Raw genomic sequence first — 22496 nt, 5'->3', positions numbered from 1 at the left:
TGTCGCGAGTGGGGTGCTGTCTTCTCCAACATCTCCGCCTCCACATTCAAGGATCGGAGGCTTTCAAGCGATGGTGACCTGACAGATACAGCAGACTAACGTGTTTGTGAGTCCCATAGACAATTCCTTTGCCTTTTCTACACTGTTAAAAGCTTACAAAGCACGTTGGAGGGTGAAGGACAACATTTCAACTCAGGTAATTTTACTCTCCATGGTGCCTTCTGAAAAAAACTGTCACAGCTCAGAACAAGTTGGAGGAACAAGACTTCATCTTCTAACAGGCTACAGTTCCGGCATCAGGCAGAACATCAAACTCTCCGCTTCCCTCTCTGTATCAAAATGGATCATTCCTCCCTTCATCAGTCTGTGACTTGGCTCAGTCTGTCTGTCTCCTTCGCATTCTGAGCATGCGCCACACACCCACTGAGATCACATTTTATTTACACGGCTTTGACTAGAGACTTTCTGATTATTATGTCCCTCCCGGCATTTGACGGTTGTAAACTCCGAGTCAGCAATGGTATTGACCCTCAGGAGTAGGTGATTAGGCTTTTTCGTTGGAGATCGATAAACTGCCGGTAGTGTGTGTCTGGATGAGTGGGTCATTTTCAGACTGGAAGGAGGTAACGTTTGGAGTACCCCAGATATCAGTCCCTGACCACAGTTGTTCACAGTTTAATGTCCTGGCGGAGGCAGCGAGATGTGAGATGCCCCAGTCTGCTGGTGACGCAGAAAGAGTGGAGTTGGGGGAGGGGAGGCTATTCACATGCAATTTCGTAGCTTTGCAATCAGTACATAGTGCACTGTGGGGCTGCAGTGGCGGGTTCCAATCTGCTAATTAGATCTGCTGACCACAGTACATTGATCGGCCGAATCCCAAATAATAACGAGGCAGCGTATAGAGAAGAAGTCATCACCCCGACATAGTGGTGTCAAGAAAACAACCTCTCCCTCATTGTGACAAAAACACAGGAGCTGGTTGTGGATTACAGGAGGAATGGAGACAGGGAACAAATTCAACATTTCCAAGTCTGTTATTGACACAAATGCACATTTTAGTATTGATCATGACACAATGTATTTTAAATATCGTTATTGACATAAAACATATTTACAGATTGTTACTGACAGAGAATCGTATAACTTCTGTTCCGCGTATTATCTGAATGTACTTGCCTGTGATGCTGCCAGAAGTCAGTGTTTCTCTGTACCTGTACCTTCCCGTACTTGAGCACTTGGCAATAAATTCAACAGGATCTGAGAAATCTCAGTGAGATTTGATTAGTGATGATCATCTTGGCAGCTCGATAGGTCGAATGTATGAGACAGTACACTGTTAAATGCAAAACCCTGAACAGTGTTGATGATTAGAGGGATCTTAGACTCCAAGTTCATCGCTCCCTGAAAGAGACTGCACAGATTGATCGGGTGGTTAAGAAGGCAAATGACATGGTTGTCTTTATTAGTTGAAGCATTGAGCTCAAAAGTCAGGAAGTTGTGTTGCGGCTGTTACGAGCCTGCGGTCGTACTGTGACTGTTTCTTTAAGAGCGCCGGCGTGAGGAGGCGGGGCTATGACGTCAGTCACAGGCTGACAGCGCTGACTGTGGACTGAACCATCAGAGAGAGAGAGCGATCTGCAGACAGGCAGTCGGCCAGTCTAAAGAGAGAGAGAGAGAGAGTGGAAAAGCTGATCGCTTCAGTTAGTCGCAGCTGAGGCTTGGAACTCTCCTATGCCCACAAGAGTGGGTTGATCATCGGTACACGGAAACACAACGAATGTGTGTGGCTGTCACTTCGTATAATCCATAGGAGTGGGTTTTGGAATATCTTGTGTTAACCCTTGCCTGGGTATGTTGTGTGGTAACCCCTGGAAGACGGTATTCCTGTGACAGGTCACTTTCGCCGATAACTCGTATGTGGACGGATTCAACGGATAAGAACTTCGTCGACGGTTATTTTTGATGTAACGGCCTTTTCTCTACGTTTCACCCTGGATTAAAAATATCTCTCTCCCATCATTTATTCCGTGGATTACTGAACTTTCCTACTTTACCATCTCAAGACTCTGAGCTTTGTTCCCTCAGGCTCGATAGTCTGGGAGTTATATTTACACATCTATAACACTGCTAACTTTGCTTTATTTCGTTAAATTACTATGTTATAACTAGATACTAATAAAGAGAATGGGTTTAACATCAAAACCAGACTCCAGTGTGAACTCTATTGCTGCTGGTTCGTTTCTAAAACGTTACAGTTCGTAACACAGTTTTATAAAACTAGTTAGACCACATCTGGAGTGTTTCATACAGTTCTGGTCGCCCCCATTCTCGGAAGGATGTCGGGGCTTTGGAGAGGGCGCAGAAGAGGTTTACCAGGACACTTTTGTAAATGGTTCTATTACCGGTATCTATAACTTGTTGATTGATTCTAGACAAGACTTCTTTGATAAAATAAAAAGAGCTTGGGAGGATGACCTAAATTGTCAGATTTCTGATGATAGGTGGAATAGAATTCTTAAACGGGTTAATAAATCATCTTTCTGTGCTCGCCATTCTCTTCTACAATTTAAAGTGGTTCATGAAGCTTAAGATTCTGAACAGAAGCTCTCCAGTTTTTACTCGACTGTTTCTCCACTTTGTAATAAATGCAACACAGCTGATGCCTCTTTAATTTATATGATTTGGTTTGGCCCTACAATTGAAAAGTTTTGGTGGGAAGTATTCCATACCTTTTCACAACTTTTTTGGGTCCAATTTGACCCAAATCCCCCTTACTGCCTTGCTTGGTATACCTATCTTTTTAACTAAAAATTTTTTCGATCAAATTGACTCTCTTATTTCTTCCTTTATTTGGAACAATAAGAGACCACGAATTAATAAGTATAATTTACAAAGATCTGCAAAAGATGGTGAACTTGCACTTCCTAATTTAAGACTGTATTATTGGGCTGTGAATATTAGACATTTATGATTTTGGTTATATTGGCTTGATATTAAAACAAAAATCATTATGAGTTGATTTGGAATTAAAAGCTGTTAAACAATTTCATTTAACTTCAATATTAGCAGCTCCATTACCTTTACAGCTCTCCAAAATTCCAAATTTAAATCGTTACCCGGTTATTAAACTATTCTTATCGATTTGGGTTCAGTTTCGTTATTTTTTTTAAATTTGAAACAATTTAGTTGTCTAGTTTTTTTTATCGAAACTTTTCATTTAAACCTTCAATAACTGACCCCATTTTTCTCCTATGGAACAATAAAGGGATCCATTCTTTTAGAGATTTATTTTGTGATGGTCGATTGATGACCTTTGAAGGGCTAATTGACAAAATTTCTCTCGCTCATACACATTTTTTGGAATATGTTCAGTTTCGACATTTTTTACAACAATGCTTACCGAAGTTTCCATATTTACAAGAATCTGATTTGTTAGATAACATTTTGAAATTGAATCCCTTAGAGAAAGTTTCCATTGGCAGAATGTATAACTTCTTTTTATTACAAATGAGAACATATCACTAAAGATTAAACAATATTGGGAGAGAGAACTTAATATGACCTTTGTTAATGAAGATTGGCTTCGAGTTTTGAAAAACGGAAATTGTTCTTCTATATGTGCCAACCATTGTTTAATTCAATTTAAAATTGTTCACCGTTATTATTTAACAAAGGAGAGACTATCTAAAATATTTCCTCGTATAGACAAATACTGTGATATATATAAAACTGAAGTAGCTACTTTGTCACATATGTTCTGGCATGTTCATCATTAAAATCGTTTTGGAAATCTTTATTTCCAACAAAATCTAAAGCTCTGAAAATGAATTTACAACCTGATAGGTTGACTGTTCTATTTGGTATAGTTCCACATCATATTCAGGGTATTTCATCTCCAGATCAACATGTAATTGCATTGGTTACACTATTGACAAGAAGGGCTATTTTATTAAAACACAAAGATACTTCTTCCCTTGAATTAATTGAATGGTTTTCTCAAGGAATCTTATGTCTTATTTTGAAAAAAATTAGGAGAAATTTTGATCCTGGATTCGATTTTGAGAGGAGATGGTGTTCTTTGCCAAATATTATCATTTAATTTGAACTATGCTATATGGTTTCCTTCCAATTTTATTTTTTTATAAATATGAAATGGCGGTTGATGATTCTCTTTTTATATTTAGATGATGGTTAAACGTGTTGCTCCGGGGGGTTGATTCCTAATGGGTTTTTCCCTTTTTTGTTGTTCGTGGGTCCCCCCTAGTTAGATGGGGTTCTTTATTTCCTTCTTTTTCCTATATATATTTTCCATTTTGATATTTTACGATTAGTTTTTTTCTTCAGCTTTATTAATTTTATACATATTAATCTACTGAAGTCTTGTTTCATTCTATAGCTGGAGAACATTATGTACTAGTTAAAACGATTCTAAAAATGAAAAATGTAAATGACAAAACAACAATGTAACAAAGCATTATGGCTGCAGAGATAGTGCAGTGCAGATAGACATATGGTGCAGGGTCACGTCGAGTTACATTGTGAGGCCGAGTCCATTTTATCATTCATTTGGATTATGACCACAGACAGGAAGCCGTCCTTGAGCCGGGTGGTTCGCGCTTTAAGGCTTTTGTATCTCTTCCCCGATGGGGGAGCGGGTTTGCAGCGAGAATGTCCAGGTTGTGAGGATCTTTGAGTACGTGGCCTGCTTTTCCGAGGGAGGGGAATGTAGGAGGAGACCACGGAGTGGAGGCTTGTTTCTCTGATGTTCTCTGCAGTTCCTTGCAGTCGTGGGCAGAGCAGTAGCCATACAAAGCCGTGAAGTATCGACAAGAAGCTCAGAGACCTCGGCCTTCACCCTGCCTTGTGTAGCTGGATCCTGGACTTCCTGTCAGATCCCCAGCAGGTGTTAAGTGTGGGCTCGCTCACCTCTCTCTCTCTCTCTCTCTCTCTCTCTCTCTCTCTCTCTCTCTCTCTCTCTCTGACCCTCAGCACACATACCCCACAGGGTTGTCTTCTTCCTCCCTCCTTTACTCTGTGCACCCATGAGTTGTGTCGCCACCCACAGCTCCAATCTGCTAACTAAATTTGCTGACGACACTACACTGACTGGCCTGATCTCAAATAATAACGAGGCAGCCGACAGAGAAGAAGTCATCACCCCGACACAGTGGTGTCAAGAAAACAACCTCTCCCTCATTGTGACAAAAACACAGGAGCTGGTTGTGGATTACAGGAGGAATGGAGACAGGGACCAAATTCAACATTTCCAAGTCTGTTATTGAGACAAAATGTACATTTTATTATTGATCATGACGCAATGTATTTTATATATCGTTAATGACTTAAAATATATTTACAGATTGTTACTGACAGAGAATCGTATAACTTGTGTTCCCTGTGTTATCTGAACGTACTTGCCTGTGATGCTGCCATAAGTCAGTGTTTCTCTGTCCCTGTCCCTTCCCGTACTTGTGCACTTGGCAATAAATTCAACAGGACCTGAGAGATCTCAGTGAGATTTGATTAGTGATGATCATCTTGGCAGCTCGGTAGGTCGAATGTATGCGACAGTACACTGTTAAATGCAAAACCCTGAACAGTGTTGATGATCAGAGGGATCTTACACTCCAAGGAGGCGGGACTATGACGTCAGTCACAGGCTGACAGCGCTGACTGTGGACTGAACCATAAGAGAGAGAGCGATCTGCAGACAGGCAGTCGGCCAGTCTAAAGAGAGGGAGAGAGACTGGAAAAGCTGATCGCTTCAGTTAGTCGCAGCTGAGGCTTGGAACTCTCCTGTGCCCACAAGAGTGGGTTGATCATCGGTACACGGAAACACAACGAAAGTCTGTGGCTGTCACTTCGTATAATCCATAGGAGTGGATTGTGGAATATCTTGTGTTAACCTTTGCCTGGGTATGTTGTGTGGTAACCCCTGGAAGACGGTATTCCTGTGACAGGTCACTTTCGCTGATGACTCGTATGTGGACGGATTCAGCGGATAAGAACGTCGTCGATGGTTATTTTGAAGTAACGGCCTTTTCTCTACGTTTCACCCTGGATTACAAATATCTCTGTCCCATCATTTATTCCATGGATTACTGAACTTTCCTACTTTACCATCTCAAGACTCTAAGCTTTGTTCCATCAGCCTCGATATTCTGGGAATTACATTTACACATATATACACTTAACACTGTCAACTTTCCTTTATTTCATTAAGTTACTATATACTAATAAAGAGAATGGTTTTAACATCAAAACCAGACTCCGGTGTGAACTCTATTGCTGCTGGTTCGTTTCTAAAACGTTACAGTTCGTAACACAGTTTTATAAAACTAGTTAGACCACATCTGGAGTGTTTCATACAGTTCTGGTCGCCCCCATTCTCGGAAGGATGTCGGGGCTTTGGACTGGGCGCAGAAGAGGTTTACCAGGACCCTGCCTGGATTAGAGGGCATGAGCTATAACAAGAGGCTGGACAAACTTGTGTTGTTTTCTCCAGAGCGGCGCAGGCTGGGGTGAGACTGGATGGACGTTTATAAGATTACGAGAGGAATAGATAGAGTGGACAGACGATATATTTTTCCTGGGGGTTGAAATGTCTAATACATTTAAGGTGAGTGGAGATGTGAGCGGCAAGTTTGCTTCTTTCCACAGACTAATGAGTAGCTGGAGCCTCTGCCTGGGGGGGGGGGGAGGTGTCGCCAATCCTGACACGTGATCCCGTTTGCCCCTCCCATTTAACCGCAGATGGGCAGCACCTGCGCGTCTGTTTCCGAGGCCCCGCCTCCCGATGATGTAACAATCTCTTCGCGCATGTTCACAGTCTCCGGCTGGACGGTGTTATCCTCTCCGCTCAGAGTTGAAGTGGGTCGGCGGTGTGTTCGCGAAAGACTTTCGTCTCTTCCGTCGGGATCACTGTCTGCGGGCCGAAGATATCACTTTCCCATCGGTGAGTATTGAGACCGATCCCGAGCGGGGAGATCCGATGTTGGCCGTGAGCCCCGAACTGAGGGCCAGGAATTCATTTGTTTCCCAACTAACTGGGCTCGTCAGAAATGTGTCGACTTCACTTAATCTGCATTGAACGATCCAAACCAGGAGCCCAGGCTGTCTGTTTCCGCAGAATTGAAATGGAAGTCCGGCCGACAGGTCACGTGAGGCTGTGTGTAGCATAGTCGCCCCGCCCTCCGCGTCGTGACGCCAGATCACGTGGTGTGATTTTGGCCACTGAGTCCCATTAACTTCCCCGAACTCGTCTCGCTTCCTGAAGCTCCTCGCATTTGTCCTGGAGCTTTATGGCTGTTGTGTCTTCTCCCGGACTGGGGTGGGTGAGAAAGGAGAACGTCCCAGGTTGTGGGGATCTTTATTTCACTGCCTGCTTTACCGAGGGACTGGGAAGTCCAGGGGGAGAATGGTTCGAGCCTCAGCTCCACGCAGCAGAGCAGAGCCACACGTTACTCCTGCAAGCCCAGCGACGGCGGTCGGTCCAGTATAGACAAGACAAGATCTGTAATACAAATTTCCTGAAATGGTCCTGTTTTAATCTGGAAATGGAGTGATAGTATAACAGTAAAGGAAGCACAACTTGCTGGAACCAATTTGTCTTTTATCCCTGGAAATGTGGCCAATGCAGTTGTTGCTAATGAGGTTCACATGAATAATCTCAGGAATGATCGGCTTTATGTGTGAGGAGCACTTGATGGTTCTGGACCTGTGCTCGATGGAGTTCAGAGGGACAGTGTGGGTGGTGGAGGGGTGTATGGCTAAGTAAACCTACCGAATGCTGAAAAGCCTGGATACAGTGGACATGGAGAGGATGTTTCCATTAGACAGGGAGTCTGTAATCTGACAGCACAGTCTCAGAATAAAGATGCTTCCCTTTAAAACTGAGATAAGAAATTTTTTTTGGCTTAAAGATGTCTGATATGTGGAATTTGTTGCCACAGAATTTGTTTGAGGCTGCCATTTGGGTCTATTTGTGACCGATTAATATACTGATGATTGCTGAGTAGCTTCAGGGTTACAGGAGGAAGACAGGGATATGGTGTTGGAATAAAAATCAGCCATGGTTGAATGGTGGGACAGACCAGATGGATCGAATCACCTAATTCTGTTCCTGTGTCGTATGTCTTACCGTGACTGGATGATGGATCCTTCTTATTCCATATCGTCTGTGTCATGTGAGGGACAATAAAAGATTGTTCACTGAGATCGTTATATTTTCCTTCAATGTTTAAATTTCAGTGAGTTTTGTTCCTAGTAACATTAAGCAGATATGTTTGGTCCTCCTTTTCATTGTTAACGTGCTTCATTATCTTTCATGTTAAAGTTAGACCTGCAGTGAGAGATTTATTGGAAGAAAAACCACGACTGAAGACAAGGGAACAGCAACAAGTGAACCAGCCCGAGAACTGAGAGCATAAACTGGAGAGGACCCATCTGACTCAGGGTTTCCATTGATTCAGTCAGGAGAAAGTCTGGTGAGTCTCATTTACTCAAACACTGGTCCTTTAGACATTACATACCTGTGCAAAGGAAGGTACAAAATAGTTGGGAGTGAGACAGAATGTGCCCAGACGAACCAGTTATGCCAGTACCAGTCAGACCCAGTTGTGAAGAAGCCCCCCCCCCCCACCTCCAATATTCCCTTTAAACTTTTTGCCCTTCACCCTTAACCCATGTCCTCTGGGTTTTCTTCTCCCCTAGCCTCAGTGGAAAAAGCCTGCTTGCATTCACTCTATCTATACCCATCCTAATTTTATACACCTCTATCAAATCACCCCTCATTCTCCTACGCTCCAGGGAATAAAGTCCTAACCTATTCAACCTTTCTCTGTAACTCAGTTTCTCAAGTCCCAGCAACATCCTTGTCTCTGCACTCTTTCAACCTTATTAATATTCTTCCTGTAATTCGGTGACCAAAACTGCACACAATACTCCAAATTCCCCCTCACTAATGCAATATACAACCTCACCATTACATTCCAACTCATATACTCAGAACTTTGATTTATAAAGGCCAAAGTACCAAAAGCTCTCTTTACTACCCTATCTACATGTGATGCTACTTTTAGGGAATTTTGTATCAGTATTCCTAGATCCCTCTGTTCTAGTGCACCCCTCAGTGCCCTACCATTTTCACTGTATGTTCTACCTTGGTTTGATCTTCCGAAGTGCAATACCTCTGTATTAAACTCCATCTGCCATTTTTCCAGCTGGTTCAGATCCCTCTGCAAGCTTTGAAAACCTTCCTCACTGTGCACTACACCTCCAATTTTTGTATCATCAACAAATTTGCTGATCCAATTTACCAGATTATTATCCAGATCATTGATATAGATGACAAATAACATTGGACCCAGCACTGATCCCTGTGGCACACCACCAGTCACAGTCCTCCACTCAAAGTAGCAATCCTCCACTACCACTCTCTGACTTCTCCCTTTCTCAGTTCCCATTCAAATTTACTACCTCACCATGTATACCTAGTGAATGAATCTTCGTAACTAACCTCCCATGCGGGACCTTGTCAAAGGCCTTACTGAAGTCCATGTGAACATCCACTGCCTTGCCTTCATCCACTTTCCTTGTAACCGCCTCGAAAATCTCTAATATATTTGTTAAACATGACCTACCATGCACAAAGCCGTGTTGACTCTCCCTAATATGTCCCTGTCTATCTAAATAATTGTCGATCCTATATCTTAGTACTCCTCCAATAATTTACCCACTGCCGAAATCAAACTTACCGGCCTATAATTTCGAGAATTACTTTTAGAGCCTTTTTTAAGCAACGGAAGAACATGAGCTATTCTCCAAATCTCTGGCACCTCACCCATAGATAACGACATTTAAATATATCTGCCAGAGCCCCTGCAATTTCAACACTAGTCTCCTTCAAGATCTGAGGGAATAACCTGTCAGGTCCTGGAGATTTATCTACTCGCCTCAAGGTAGCAAGCACCTCTTCCTCATCTATCTGTATAGGTTCCATGACCTCGATACTTGTTTGCCTTATTTCCATTGACTCCATGCCAGTTTCCTTAGTAAATTCAGACACACAAAAAAAAACATTTAACATCTCCCCAATTTCTTTTGGTTCCATGCATAGTCGACCACTCTGATCCTCAAGAGGACCAATTTTATCCCTTAACTATCCTTTTGCTATTAATATACCTGTGGAAGCTCTTACTGTCCTTCACCTTGACTGCCAACGCTACCTCATGTCTTCTTTCAGTCCTCCTGATTTCTTCCTGAAGTATTTTTTTGCACTTCCTATACTACTCAAGTACCTTGTTTGCTCCCTGTTTCTTACACATGTCTTGCATCTCTCTCTTCTTTATCAGAGTTCCAATATCCATCGAGAACCAAGGTTCCTTATTCTTATTCACCCTGCCTTTAATCCTGAGACTTTGTTCCTAGTGTGTCCTCATGGGCCGTCCGGAAATGATTTCAGCTGGTGACAACCCTGTTTTCCTCTGTGGGGTAACCCTCATGTGGATTCGGGCTAATGGTCGGACCTTCAACCAAGTGAGTCCAGTCTCCACTGTTAGTCTGGCCAGTTTACTCTTCAGAGTGCCATTGGCTCTTTCCACTCTGCCAGCGGCCCGTGGGTGGTGTACACAGTGGAATTGTTGCTTGATAGCTAGTTTGTTACATACCCATTTGTTTACTTTCACCATAAAGTGTGGGCCATTGTCAGAGCTCAGCATCTCTGGCAGGCCATAGTGGGAATTATTTCCCGTAGTCATGTACGTGAATATGTGTGTTCCGTGTCATCGAACCCAGACAGAGTGATTGTAGCGTATGATAGCTGGAATCCCTTTTCCAATACTATTTCCTGATCGAGAGTGGTTGTGATTGCCCCCACATCAGCCATAAACAGAAATGAAATTCCAGCAACTTGCAATATTACATTGGGCTCTTCCTCAGGGGTGGAACTCACAGTAGGAGGCATCCTTGCTTGTCAATTTCTAAACGGGTTGTTGTCCCCACCTGTCCGTTGGTAGGTTTCTGTTCCCATTTCTGATCCCCAGATGTCGCCCACTCACATCCTCCTTTCCACTGAACATAGTCACCTTTAATATTAGTTCCCTTCAGGGTTGATCAGGATTCGAAAGTCGGGTCAGAATGATATGTCAAAGCTCATCACATTCGATTTCGGTCATTGTCAGGCCAATCCATATTATTTGTTTTAATCATGTTGGCTAACTCAGTTGGTAAGCATTGGAGCAGTAGGGTATTGAACTGGGGGGACAGATTCCAATCATTAAATGTTTGGTCTCCTGTGCAGGTGCCGTAGCAGGCCACAAATCACTCCCAATAGTCCTGTCCTGATTCCCCAGGCTTAGGTTTGCATTCAAGTACTTTAGTGATGTTTACAGGTTGTTGGAGAGCCCTTTCCAAGGCTTGAATAATCTGGCCTGTCTGTTCATTCTCATTATGTTTTCCCACCTGTAACTCCTGATAGCTTTGGTATCTCAAATCTGCCTTTCATTTTCACCCCTCGTCATGCAGCAGAGACCAAATAAATCTTGTGGAGTCGCAGTAAACATTTTTGTACTGCGGACGCACTGAGCAAACTGTGCTGGGTTTTCTCTTCTGTCTGGGGCCTGATTCATGATCATTATCATTTCTTGAGGCTTCCAGGGTGCATACACAGGAATCACTGAGGGCTCTCCCTCCTCCTGCTCGTGGATTGGGCAGCATTCGGGTGGGTAATTGTCTTTGTGGAGCCATTAACTCTGTGGTTTTATTGGATTCTTCCCTCCCTGTCACGAAATAATCCTCAGTATTCCCATTCGGGATCTGAGAGTAATGAGAACCTCCCTTCCCTGTTTCCCGAACAGTCACCATTGGGGTTTTGGGGCAATGGGTGCACTTGGCCCCTGGCAAGGTAGGAGAGGTACGGGTGGTGCCCACTCCTCATCATGGTCACTGTCCTCAAACAGGGTTGGTATGACAGACATGGGTTTGGGATCCCTTGTTTCCCTATCAGTATGTAATGAAACCCAATTTCCTTTGGGATCAATAAAGTATATCTGTCTGTCTGTCTGATGTTCCTGCCCTTCTCTCCTATCTAGGCCGGCCTTGGTTTGCTTACTTTGTTTTTCCTGCTCTCGTTTTCGGCATCCATGCACCCATTCACACTTCACTTTTAGCTTCACCCAACCTTTGCAGGTCATACCTCTATCCCATTGTCACATGCATTCTTACTCCAACTTGCTAATAACATACTGTTCCACTGCACATCTGCTTTTCCTTCCATTCCCTTTACCACAATTTCCACTTCATTCCACAGTTCATTTTCCATATCAAATTTACTGCTTGTTCTCATGAGGTAATATCCCAGGTTCCCCCCCAGTGGCCACATATTGTTCCCCAATTTCTTATGCAGCGCTGCACTCAACATTTGAAAATCGTTTTCCTTGTCTGGAAAACTCTAAATCGACTGCAATTGACCCATGTTCTCTTTGTCATTTACTCGGCACAAAGCCTCCTGCTCAATTATCAATCGGGTAACTTTACCCGGCTGGCACATCCTGCGCAATTGATTAATTTACATGGCAGATCTGCCTCCTGCCACGAGGGACTGTACCTGCGAAGGAACTAACGGACAGCGACAAAAATTAAAATAACTATTGGGCACCCGGTCAGTCTCTGCAGTCCCCAGAGTGGTCCAGCCATTTGCTCAGCCCGTCTGCTTGGCACTCCCTGTATTGGGGTCCTGTTCATGATGACAAATGTTAAAAGTTGAATCCAAATAATACACAGAAGCCCAGTTTCCTATCATCACCACAGTTTATTGTGCATTCTCCTGCAGGAGTTTGAGACCCAGTTGTCAAAGGGAAGGCATGCAAGCACTGCCACTATCTTAGCAAGTGGACTGACTTGTTATTGACTCAGGTTACAGCTGTATACTTGTACATAGCAAGCCCATACATTACTTTTGCAAGATGTTATTTGAACTGGTACACCCAACAAGTCTGTTGGTGCAAAACGTAATTATTAGAATTGAGAGTTTGCTAAATCAAGGTTTTAGTTACAGGTGGATGTACTGTCCAGTCCTTGTCAGTTATTCCCTTTGCAAGGCCCTGGCTTAATTTCAAACAGAAGTTCATTCCTGTCCTAATACTGAGTCCTCCTCCATTTACTCAAACAAGAGAACAATCGTTATCAGCTAATGTATAATGTTATCAGCTAATGAGAGTACAATGTATAATGTTATCAGTTCTCAGTGTGTCTCTCTGCAAGCTGCAGAGAACTGGTATTGAGCCTGTCTTAGCTAAATGCTGAAGACTGAGTTCACTTCAGTTCAAAATTCCTATTCAGTACCAATTATTCTTTTAGTCAGAGATTACATAGGTTCAAAATGATTTTTTTTAATATATCCTCAATTCCTCTGGTGGGTTCAGCGGAAATATTTATGTCCAATATAGAAACTGGTGTTACCTGTGTGTGTTGTGGCGATGCAAAAGTTGCTGGAGAATTTGCAAGTGGGAAGAAGTGGAGTGATATTTGCAAATCTGACTTTTTAAAGCATAGTTTAGTAAGCAAACCACATATGGACAATGTGCAAAAGCTTTGGTGAGAAAATCCTTCATTACCTGTTACAGGTCTGCTACATAGGTTGTGTGAACGTGCAGATGAACTCAATCACGTATAATGTGTAATGTCCTTGTTTATGTTAAGACCCTTTTTTAGGTGTATAAGATGATGAGGGGCATTGATTGTGTGCATAGCCAGAGGATATTTTCCCAGAGCTGAAATGGCTCACAAAAGGGAGCAGAGTTTTAAGATGCTTGGAAATCGATGCTGAGGGGATGTCAGGGTAAGTTTTTTTTACACAGAGAGTGGTGGGTGCATGGAATGCGCTGCTGGCTTTTTGTGTGTGAGTATTTAAGTTGCTGTGGGGCCAGGCACCCATGCAGCTCAGTAAACAGGGAAAAATATCAATGGAGAGAGTCAAACTGAGTCAGGTCACAGTTTGGAGATGGCAGAAATCCCCCATTCTTAGAGACACAGGAAGAACATCTGAGAGTTTAGTGGTCATTCCAGATACCAGCTCTCTGCCCAGTTAGAAGATGATTTCTCTCTCCAACTCAGGTTGAACTTCACTGTAAGAGTGTGTTGCCAGATCACACCGTGACAACTCAAGTGATCTCATCTGAAATGTTGTCCTACACCCATTGATGGATTTTGTATATCTTTTTACAGGTTAAAAATGACAAAGAATTAATCTATGGGAATCTCGAACACCACACACCAGTTTTGCTGTCTCTATCCAGATATTTAAGAAGCGGAACAAAGGATTTCCTCGATCATCCTTCCTGCTCAGACTGTGGGGAGGGATTCACTCAATCATCTGACTGACTGGCACGCCTGACATTTTAAACAAGGGAGGAAACCCATTCATCTTCTTAGACAGTCGGAATGAATTCATTTGGAAATTTCAACTGAAGGGACATCACCAAGTTGACACTGGGACGAGGCCATTCACCTACTCTGTGAGTGAGAAGGAATTCAGTCGGTCTTCCCACCTGTGGACACACCAGTATATCACACCGGGCAGAGGCTGGTCATCTGCTAAATTTGTGGGGAAGGATTCACACGGTCATCTGACTTCATGGCTCACCAGCGGGTTCACACTGAGGAGCGGCCGTTCACCTGCTCAGACTGTGGGAAGGGATTCACTCGGTCATCCGACCTACTGGGACATAAGTTTGTTCACACTGGGGAGAGGCCGTTCCTCTGCTCATTCTGTGGGAAGGGATTCATTTCATCATCCAACCTGAAGGTACATGAGCGAGTTCACACTGGTGAGAAGCCATACACCTGCTCAGACTGTGGGAAGGGATTCACTTGCTCATCGGAACTGAAGGTACATCAGCGAATTCACACTGGGGAGCGGCCGTTCACCTGCTCAGACTGCGGGAAGGGATTCACTCAGTCATATCAGCTGAAGGTACATCAGAGAGTTCACACTGGAGAGAGGCCATTCACCTGCTCAGACTGTGGGAAGGGCTTCACTCGGTCAATCGACCTCCTGGGACACAAGTTGGTTCACACTCAGGAGAGGCCGTTCATCTGCACAGACTGTGGGAAGGGATTCACTGCGTCATCTCAACTACAGAGACACCAGCGAGTTCACACCGGGGAGAGGCCATTCACCTGCTCAGAATGTGGGAAGGGATTCAGTCGATCATGTCAACTACAGACACACCGGCAAGTTCACACTGGCGAGAGGCCGTTCATCTGCTCGGAATGCTCAAAGGGATTCACTCAGACATCTCACCTACTGAGACACCAGCGAGTTCACACTGGAGAGAGGCCATTCACCTGCTCAGACTGTGGGAAGGGATTCATTTGCTCATCCCAACTGAAGGGACATCAGCGAGTTCACACTGGAGAGAACCCATTCACCTGCTCAGACTGTGGGAAGGGATTCACTTGCTTATCCCAAATGAAGGTACATCAGCGAGTTCACACTGGAGAGAGGCCGTTCACCTGCTCAGACTGTGGAAAGGGATTCACTCGGTCATCCCATCTGAAGGAACATCAGCGAATTCACATTCGGGACAGGCCATTCACCTGCTCAGACTGTGGGAAGGGATTCACTCAGTCACACGAATTACTGGTACACAAGTCAGTTCATACTGGGGAGTGGCCATTCACCTGCTCAGACTGTGGGAAGGGATTCACTCTGTCACACGCACTACTGGTACACCAGTCAGTTCACACTGAGGAGAGGCCGTTCAACTGCTCAGTCTGTGGGAAGGGATTCACTTGCTCATCCCAAATGAAGGTACATCAGCGAGTTCACACTGGAGAGAGGCCGTTCATCTGCTCAGTCTGTGGGAAAGGATGCACTAGTTCATCCCAACTGAAGGTACATCAACGAATTCACACTGGGGAGAAACCGTTTACCTGCTCAGACTGTGGGAAGGGATTCACTTGTTCATCCCAACTGAAGGTACATCAGCGAATTCACACTGGGGAGAAGCCATTTACCTGCTCAGACTGTGGGAAGGGATTCACTAGTTCATCCCAACTGAAGGTACATCAGCGAATTCACACTGGGGAGAAGCCATTTACCTGCTCAGACTGTGGGAAGGGATTCACTTGTTCACCCCAACTGAAGGTACATCAGCGAATTCACACTGGGGAGAAGCCGTTTACCTGCTCAGACTGTGGGAAGCAATTCACTCAGTCATTTCAACTACAGAGACACCAGCGAGTTCATACTGATTAGAGGCTGATCAACTGATCAGACTTTGGGAAAAGTTTCTCTCGGCCAAATCAACCAAATTGTGCATCATTGAGTTCATACTAGGAAGAGGCAGTTCACCTGCTGTGAATGTGGAAAGGGATTCATTCACTTATCTATCCTTATGACACAATACCTGGTTCACAATGGGAAGAGGCGAATCAGCTGCTGTGAACGTGGAAAGGGATTCATTCACTTATCTATCCTTATGACACACTACCTGGTTCACAATGGGAAGAGGCGAGTCAGCTGCTGTGAACGTGGAAAGGGAGTCATTCATCTGACCTGATGTAAATCTCGCTTCGGCTAGCAGCTTAATATATGGGGGCGTTAGCCACTCAGCCCGGTCAAACATAAGAAATCTCGTTTGGGTGGATGCTGTGTGGTGTGTCCCATGTTATAACTAAGTACCCTGAAATAACAAATGATACACAATATGTGATTTAATGATTGATCTTTATAATTCATTCTTTGACTATAGGGTTAGTAAAGAAATCAAAAGAAAAAAGGTCCCCCTCTCTCCGTTCACATCTTCTCATCTCTCCCCAGCAAAAAAACACAATAATCTCTCTTCCAGACTCACAAGAAAAAAAAAAATTCTGCCATCGGAAAGCCTTGCACTCCAAAACCCTGTTATCACTAGTCATAACCTAAATATTGCTGCTACAGAGAAACCATTACATCAGCAGTGAAACCTTACAGCGTGTTACACTTGTGACAGACTAGCGGGTTCACACTGGGGAGAAAGTTTCAATAAGCTTCATGCTGGATATTTGTCCATCACCATCGCTGAATGCTATTTTGAGAGTGACTGTAAGTGCTGAACTCTGCGATTATTGCTGCTGCTCACCACACCCAGTTCTGCACCCTGGTCACTGGGCATGGGAGGAGATTCTCCTGCTGCGCATTCAACTTTACTGGGACAGGAGTTTAATATTCTGCATCTGAGACAAATAAATCTGTTCCATTTTAAACCCTGTCCTTGGTACTTACTGAATTTACATTACACCTATTGTACAGTAGAGAGTCACCACAGGCTGGCTGAACCCTGCCAGTGATTCTGTTCCAGGACAGTCCTCTTAAATCTTCCCCTGTTGTTCACCTCTTCCTCTGTCTGTAGTGATGGGTTCCAAACAGTCACCAATCTGTTTGTGAAGAGGTTTCCCTTGAATTCTCTGCAGACTGAAGAAGTTAAGCTGACTGCAATTCTGTCTGAGATGTTCTTTACCCCTGAAATCTCTGGACTGAGGAAGAATTAATTTTGGAGTTACCCTCCTTACTCATGGCTCATTACCACATTATTGGTCATTTTCTCTGCTTCTAAAGGGTTGTTAGAAAACACCACTGTCTTCCAAAGACTGAAAGCAGAATGGTAAACCATTAGCAGGACGTTCAATGGAGCAGGGTCAGAAACCAGAGACAAATCTGCACAGGGCAGAGTTTGGGGCTCTGGAAGATGGTTGGGGTAAGAACATATGATGAGGAGAAGGGAATCAGCAGTGGGGTATGGCAACAAATGACAGAGTAGCAACATTTGGAAGCAGATTGATGGAGAAAATCTTTTGGTGGTTTGACTGATAACAAACTATACCCGTGTGACATCTATGTGTTTGGAATGGTTTCAATTATTGAGGGTGTTGTTCCTGCTTGTTTATCCTGTAATATTATGTCTGGATAGTTATTATAGATTGTCCTATCTGTAACAATGTATTGATTATCATATCATTTGTAAGATTTTGACTCTGAAACTGGATCAGGCTTGAACTTACAGGCTTGTCTGAAGTGATGGAGGGCAATCATGAGTCAGTATTTTAAAGCAAGAATTTGCTGAATGATATTTTATCTTTATAAGTAATCAGTTTGAGTTAAATTCCTGCTGGATCCTGGAATGTGTTGGATTGTGTCTGGTTTCTCTTGGCATTTCCAGCACTTACTGCTTTCAATACAAACAATATTGTATGTATTTTTGATTTTATTTTCCCCTTTTGTTAACCAGCTTGTCTTGTATTCCTGCAAGGAACCCCTCTGTTTCTGGTAAGAGGAGTCCAACTGTCAGTCAGGTGCTCGATGCTTCCTTGTCAACATCTCATCTGCTGAGATTGTTGCGATGCCATACTCATACCACCTGCTAATGATTTCTTCCAGAGTGATGATTTATTTTTCTGAGTTGGCCTCTCAGTTAATTTTTCTGATCTGTATTCCGTATCACAACTGTATATACACACATGGAGTGCTGAATCCAGTTCATTTTTCTTGAAAATATAGAAGTTTTATCTGACTGTTGTGTGATCTTTCCTCGTGTGTTATTCCTGTTCCTCCTTCTGTCCAGGGTCGTGTTAATCTAAGTGAGTTTCAGTGTAAATACTCTTTTCTAAAGCTTTCTAAAGTTCTTATTTACCTTTGTAAGTTGTACTGATTGAAATGGGACAAATATATTTTTCTTATTAATAAGTCAATGCCGGTATTGAAGAAAGTGTTTATTGCCTTTGTTGTATTTGTTAACTAGTGAGCTCTGTTTGACAAGACTTCTTAAGGTGTGAACTACATTTTTTCAAATGTTTTCCCTATTTTGCACTACTTTCTATTTCTTTGCTTGTTGATATTCCAGATATGTGGGTATCAAGAGTCCTGGTGAAGGGTCTTGGCCTGAAATGTTGATTCCCATCCATAGATGCTGCCTGACATGCTGAGCTCCTCCAGCACTTTGTGTGTAGTTCTCTAGATTTCTAGCATCTGCAGGTCCTCTTGTTTCTCAGATACTTATATATTTATTGAAAGAACAAGACAAGAACAAGCTGGTAGTGGGGTTGTGTGGCTCTGTTGGTAAAATATTAGATACAATCATTAGAAAGTGGTGGCAAAGGGTTGGAAGTTGTAGAATTAAAGAGCAGCAAATGTAAAAAAAAAATCCCTAATGGGAATTGTACAGAGACCTTCAAACAGTAGTAAGAATGAGGTCCTGAAATTACAATGGGAGATAGAAAATGCGTGCCAAAGGGCAATGTTACAATTGTCATAGGGGATTGTCATGCAGGTGATTAGGAAAATCGGGATGGTGTTGGTTTGAAGAGGAGGAAATCCTAGAATGCCTACAAGATGCTTTTTAGAGCAGCTCGTGGTTGAGCCCAGTTGGGGATCAGCTATTCAGGATTGGGTGTTGTAATGAACCGGAATTAATTAGGTCACTGAATTTCAAAGAACTTTCAGGGGTAAATGATCTTAATGTGATCAAATTCACCCCAACATTAGAGAAGGAGAAGTTAAAGTCAAATGTGGAATAAAAAGAATTAGAGAGGCATGAGAGAAAAATTGGTCAAAATTGATTTAAAAAGAACACGGGTAGGGAGAAAACAGTGCAGCAATGGCTGGAATTTTTGGAAGTAATTTGGAAGGCATAGGATATACATATGCAAAAGTTTGGGCACCCCGGTCAAAATTTCTGTTACTGTAAAATAGCTAAGCGAGTAAAAGATGACCTGATTAGAAAAGGCATAAAGTTAAAGATGACACATTTCTTTAATATTTTAAGCAAGATTACATTTTATTTCCATCTTGTGGTGAACTACATGTACCTGTCTGGACATGCCCCCCCCCCCCCCGCTGATTGTTCCTGTGGCTCCTCCCACAGACCCCGGTATAAGGGATTGAGGCCTGAGCCCTGGCCTCAGTCTCCAGGATGTAACATGGTGGTTAATTGCTTCTTGTTCTTTCTTCCAGTCAATAAAAGCCGATATCTCGCCTCATGTCTCAGAGTTATTGATGGTGCATCACATCTTTTACAGTTTCAAAATAGCAAAAAAAGATAAGGGCCAGAAGCAGAAGTTTGGGCACCCTGCATGGTCAGTGCTTAGTAACACCCCCTTTGGCAAGTATCTCAGCTTGTAAATGCTTTCTGTACCCGTCAAGAGTCTTTCAATACTTGTTTGGGTAAATTTCTGGGTTCAGACATTAGTAGCAATGTACTAAATGCGGAAATTACAAATCACAATATTATTAGAATCACAGAGCCAAGCGGCAGTGAAACTTCTAGTCCATGCCGACCCGTTTTTGTTGTTACTGCCTGGTTCCAGCTACCTGCACCAGAGCCTCCATACACCTCCCATCCACGTCCTCACCCAAATTCCTCTTGAGTGTCTCAATAAAACCCACATCCTCCACTTCCACTGGCAGCTCATTCCACACTCTCACCAACCTCTGAGTGAAGAATTCCCCTTCAGATTCCCCAAAAATAATTCACTTTCACCCTGAACGTATGTCCAATGTCAGGGTGAGAGAGGGGAAGGGGCAGAGAGGGAAGACAGTAAGGGGAGGGGTGGTCGAGTGCAGAGAGGGAAACAGAGCAGAGAGTTTATACTTAATATCTTTCAGAAAAAGTAATTGTTTGAACTGGCTGCAAAACTGCGATCCATACCCTGTACATTCTCAACCAAATTATTGATCCAGATGACAAGTAGCAATGGTTGATGTTCAAAGTAAATGTTATTATCAGAGTACATATATGTCACCACATGCAACCCTGAGACTGTTTTTCCTACAGGAACACTTAGCAAATCTACAGAATAGTAACAGGATCAGTGAAAGATCAACTAGAGCATAGAATTCAACTGTGTAAATATCATTAAATATGAATGAATAATGAGATCAATGGGGTGTAACCCTGGGTAACCTCACTAAGCCCAGGCCTCGAGTCCAATAAACAGCCTCCCACCATCACTCTCTGTTTCCTACCATCAAGACAACTGTGCATCCAGTGAGCCAGCTCTCCCTGGATCCCGTGTGATCTGACTTTCCACAGCAACTTACCATGTGAACCTTATCAAAGGCCTCACTGATGCCCATATTGGCCACTATCCTGTCGCAGAGGTGTCTCAGATCAGAGGGCATAGATTTAAGCAGAGGATGAAGAGGTTTAGAGGGATCTGAGGAGGAGATTTCTCACTCAGAGGGTAGCTGAAATCTGGAACTCACTGCCCGAGGTGGTGGTGGAGGCAGGTCCCTTCACAACATTTACGAAGAGGATGAGCATTGAAACTGCTGAGATACAGTCGGCTGTGAACCAAGTGCGGATAAATGGGACCAGTGTAGACAGTGAGTGGATGGTCAGAACAGGTATGGCCAGCCAAAGGCCTGTTTCCGTGCTGTGTGATCCACCACTCCGGACATGCTAAATTAATGATGGTGGCACCGCGAGGCATTGATTTCAAAACTCCACACCCCTCTCCAACCTGAATTGAACCAGACTGAACCGCTTTGTCACCACTGGGAGTATCTGTTTCTGTCAATCTAACATAGAGATTGTTTACTTCTGCTAAACAACTGGCAATTGATGAAGTTCCTGTGTCTTCTTCCATTAATGTTGCCGGCATACAGCAAAACTAACCCTCTCACTATGACAGAATCAGTGATTAAATCCGGCCCCAAACACTGTGATTTCATCCCTGCACATTGTAACTTGAACGATCTCACTGACGGTCTGATGGAGACACAAACCCTGCCCTCTGCACATGTGATCACATCTCCCCTGCTTCTGACATTTCAAATACCCTCAGAATGGTTTTCTGATTCAGTCTGAAGGTTATGGTACATTCAGCTCGTCGTCAGACCTGACAAACCATGTCTTCCCACAGCTGGTTCCACCTGTTTGTGTGTCCTCTTTCCTCCACCTCCAGGGAAGCTGCATCTCCACACAAACTCCTCACCTGAGACGACTGTCTGTACCTGTGACACAGGAAATCACATCACTGTCACTCTCCTGATACCGTGTCTGACCTGCTCACCTCCGGGTCTCCTCCCTCACCAAGCTCCTTCCTCAGTCACTATCTGTGAGATTATATAAAAACACAATTACTGTAAAACGATCTATCAGACAGCTCCTGTACCCCTCCACCCCGGACGATGGTTTGCTGATTAAAACTCTATCTCCTCAGCCCCTTCCCTATCCCCTTTCCCTTTGCAAACTCCAGCTATGCCAGCTGATCCGAATTTATATCATTTATATCTCACAGGAGGATGTAGAAACCCGTGTTGTTCTCTGATACAGAGGTCACTGACACCCCACCGCCATCCCAATCTGCACCAACAGCCCATGACGGTGACAGCTCTGCCAGACACTGGGGCTTTGTAACAAACACAATATTAGCAGCAAGATTAGACAGTAATTCATTTGCAGAGAGAATTGCTGCTTCCTAAAAGGACACGCGAGCGTCCGACACAACGGAGCAGA

General features: G+C 43.6%; 1 protein-coding gene across 1 annotated transcript in view; it reads left to right on the top strand.

The window, feature by feature from the left end:
* The window catches only part of LOC132390224 (zinc finger protein 850-like), an 86152-nt gene extending 66140 nt beyond the window's left edge, over window positions 1-20012 (top strand). Inside the window, exon 5 of the mRNA XM_059962830.1 lies at window positions 14813-20012. Within this exon, the coding sequence (XP_059818813.1) occupies window positions 14813-16258 (1446 nt within the window). The 3' untranslated portion in view covers window positions 16259-20012. The remainder of the gene's footprint in view (window positions 1-14812) is intronic.
* The last annotated feature ends 2484 nt before the right edge of the window (window positions 20013-22496 follow it).

Source organism: Hypanus sabinus, unplaced genomic scaffold, assembly GCF_030144855.1.
Source record: "Hypanus sabinus isolate sHypSab1 unplaced genomic scaffold, sHypSab1.hap1 scaffold_806, whole genome shotgun sequence".
In the NCBI taxonomy this organism is placed as follows: Eukaryota; Metazoa; Chordata; class Chondrichthyes; order Myliobatiformes; family Dasyatidae; genus Hypanus; species Hypanus sabinus.
Note: the sequence above shows the minus strand (reverse complement) of the source record. Positions and strands in the feature narration are given on the sequence as shown.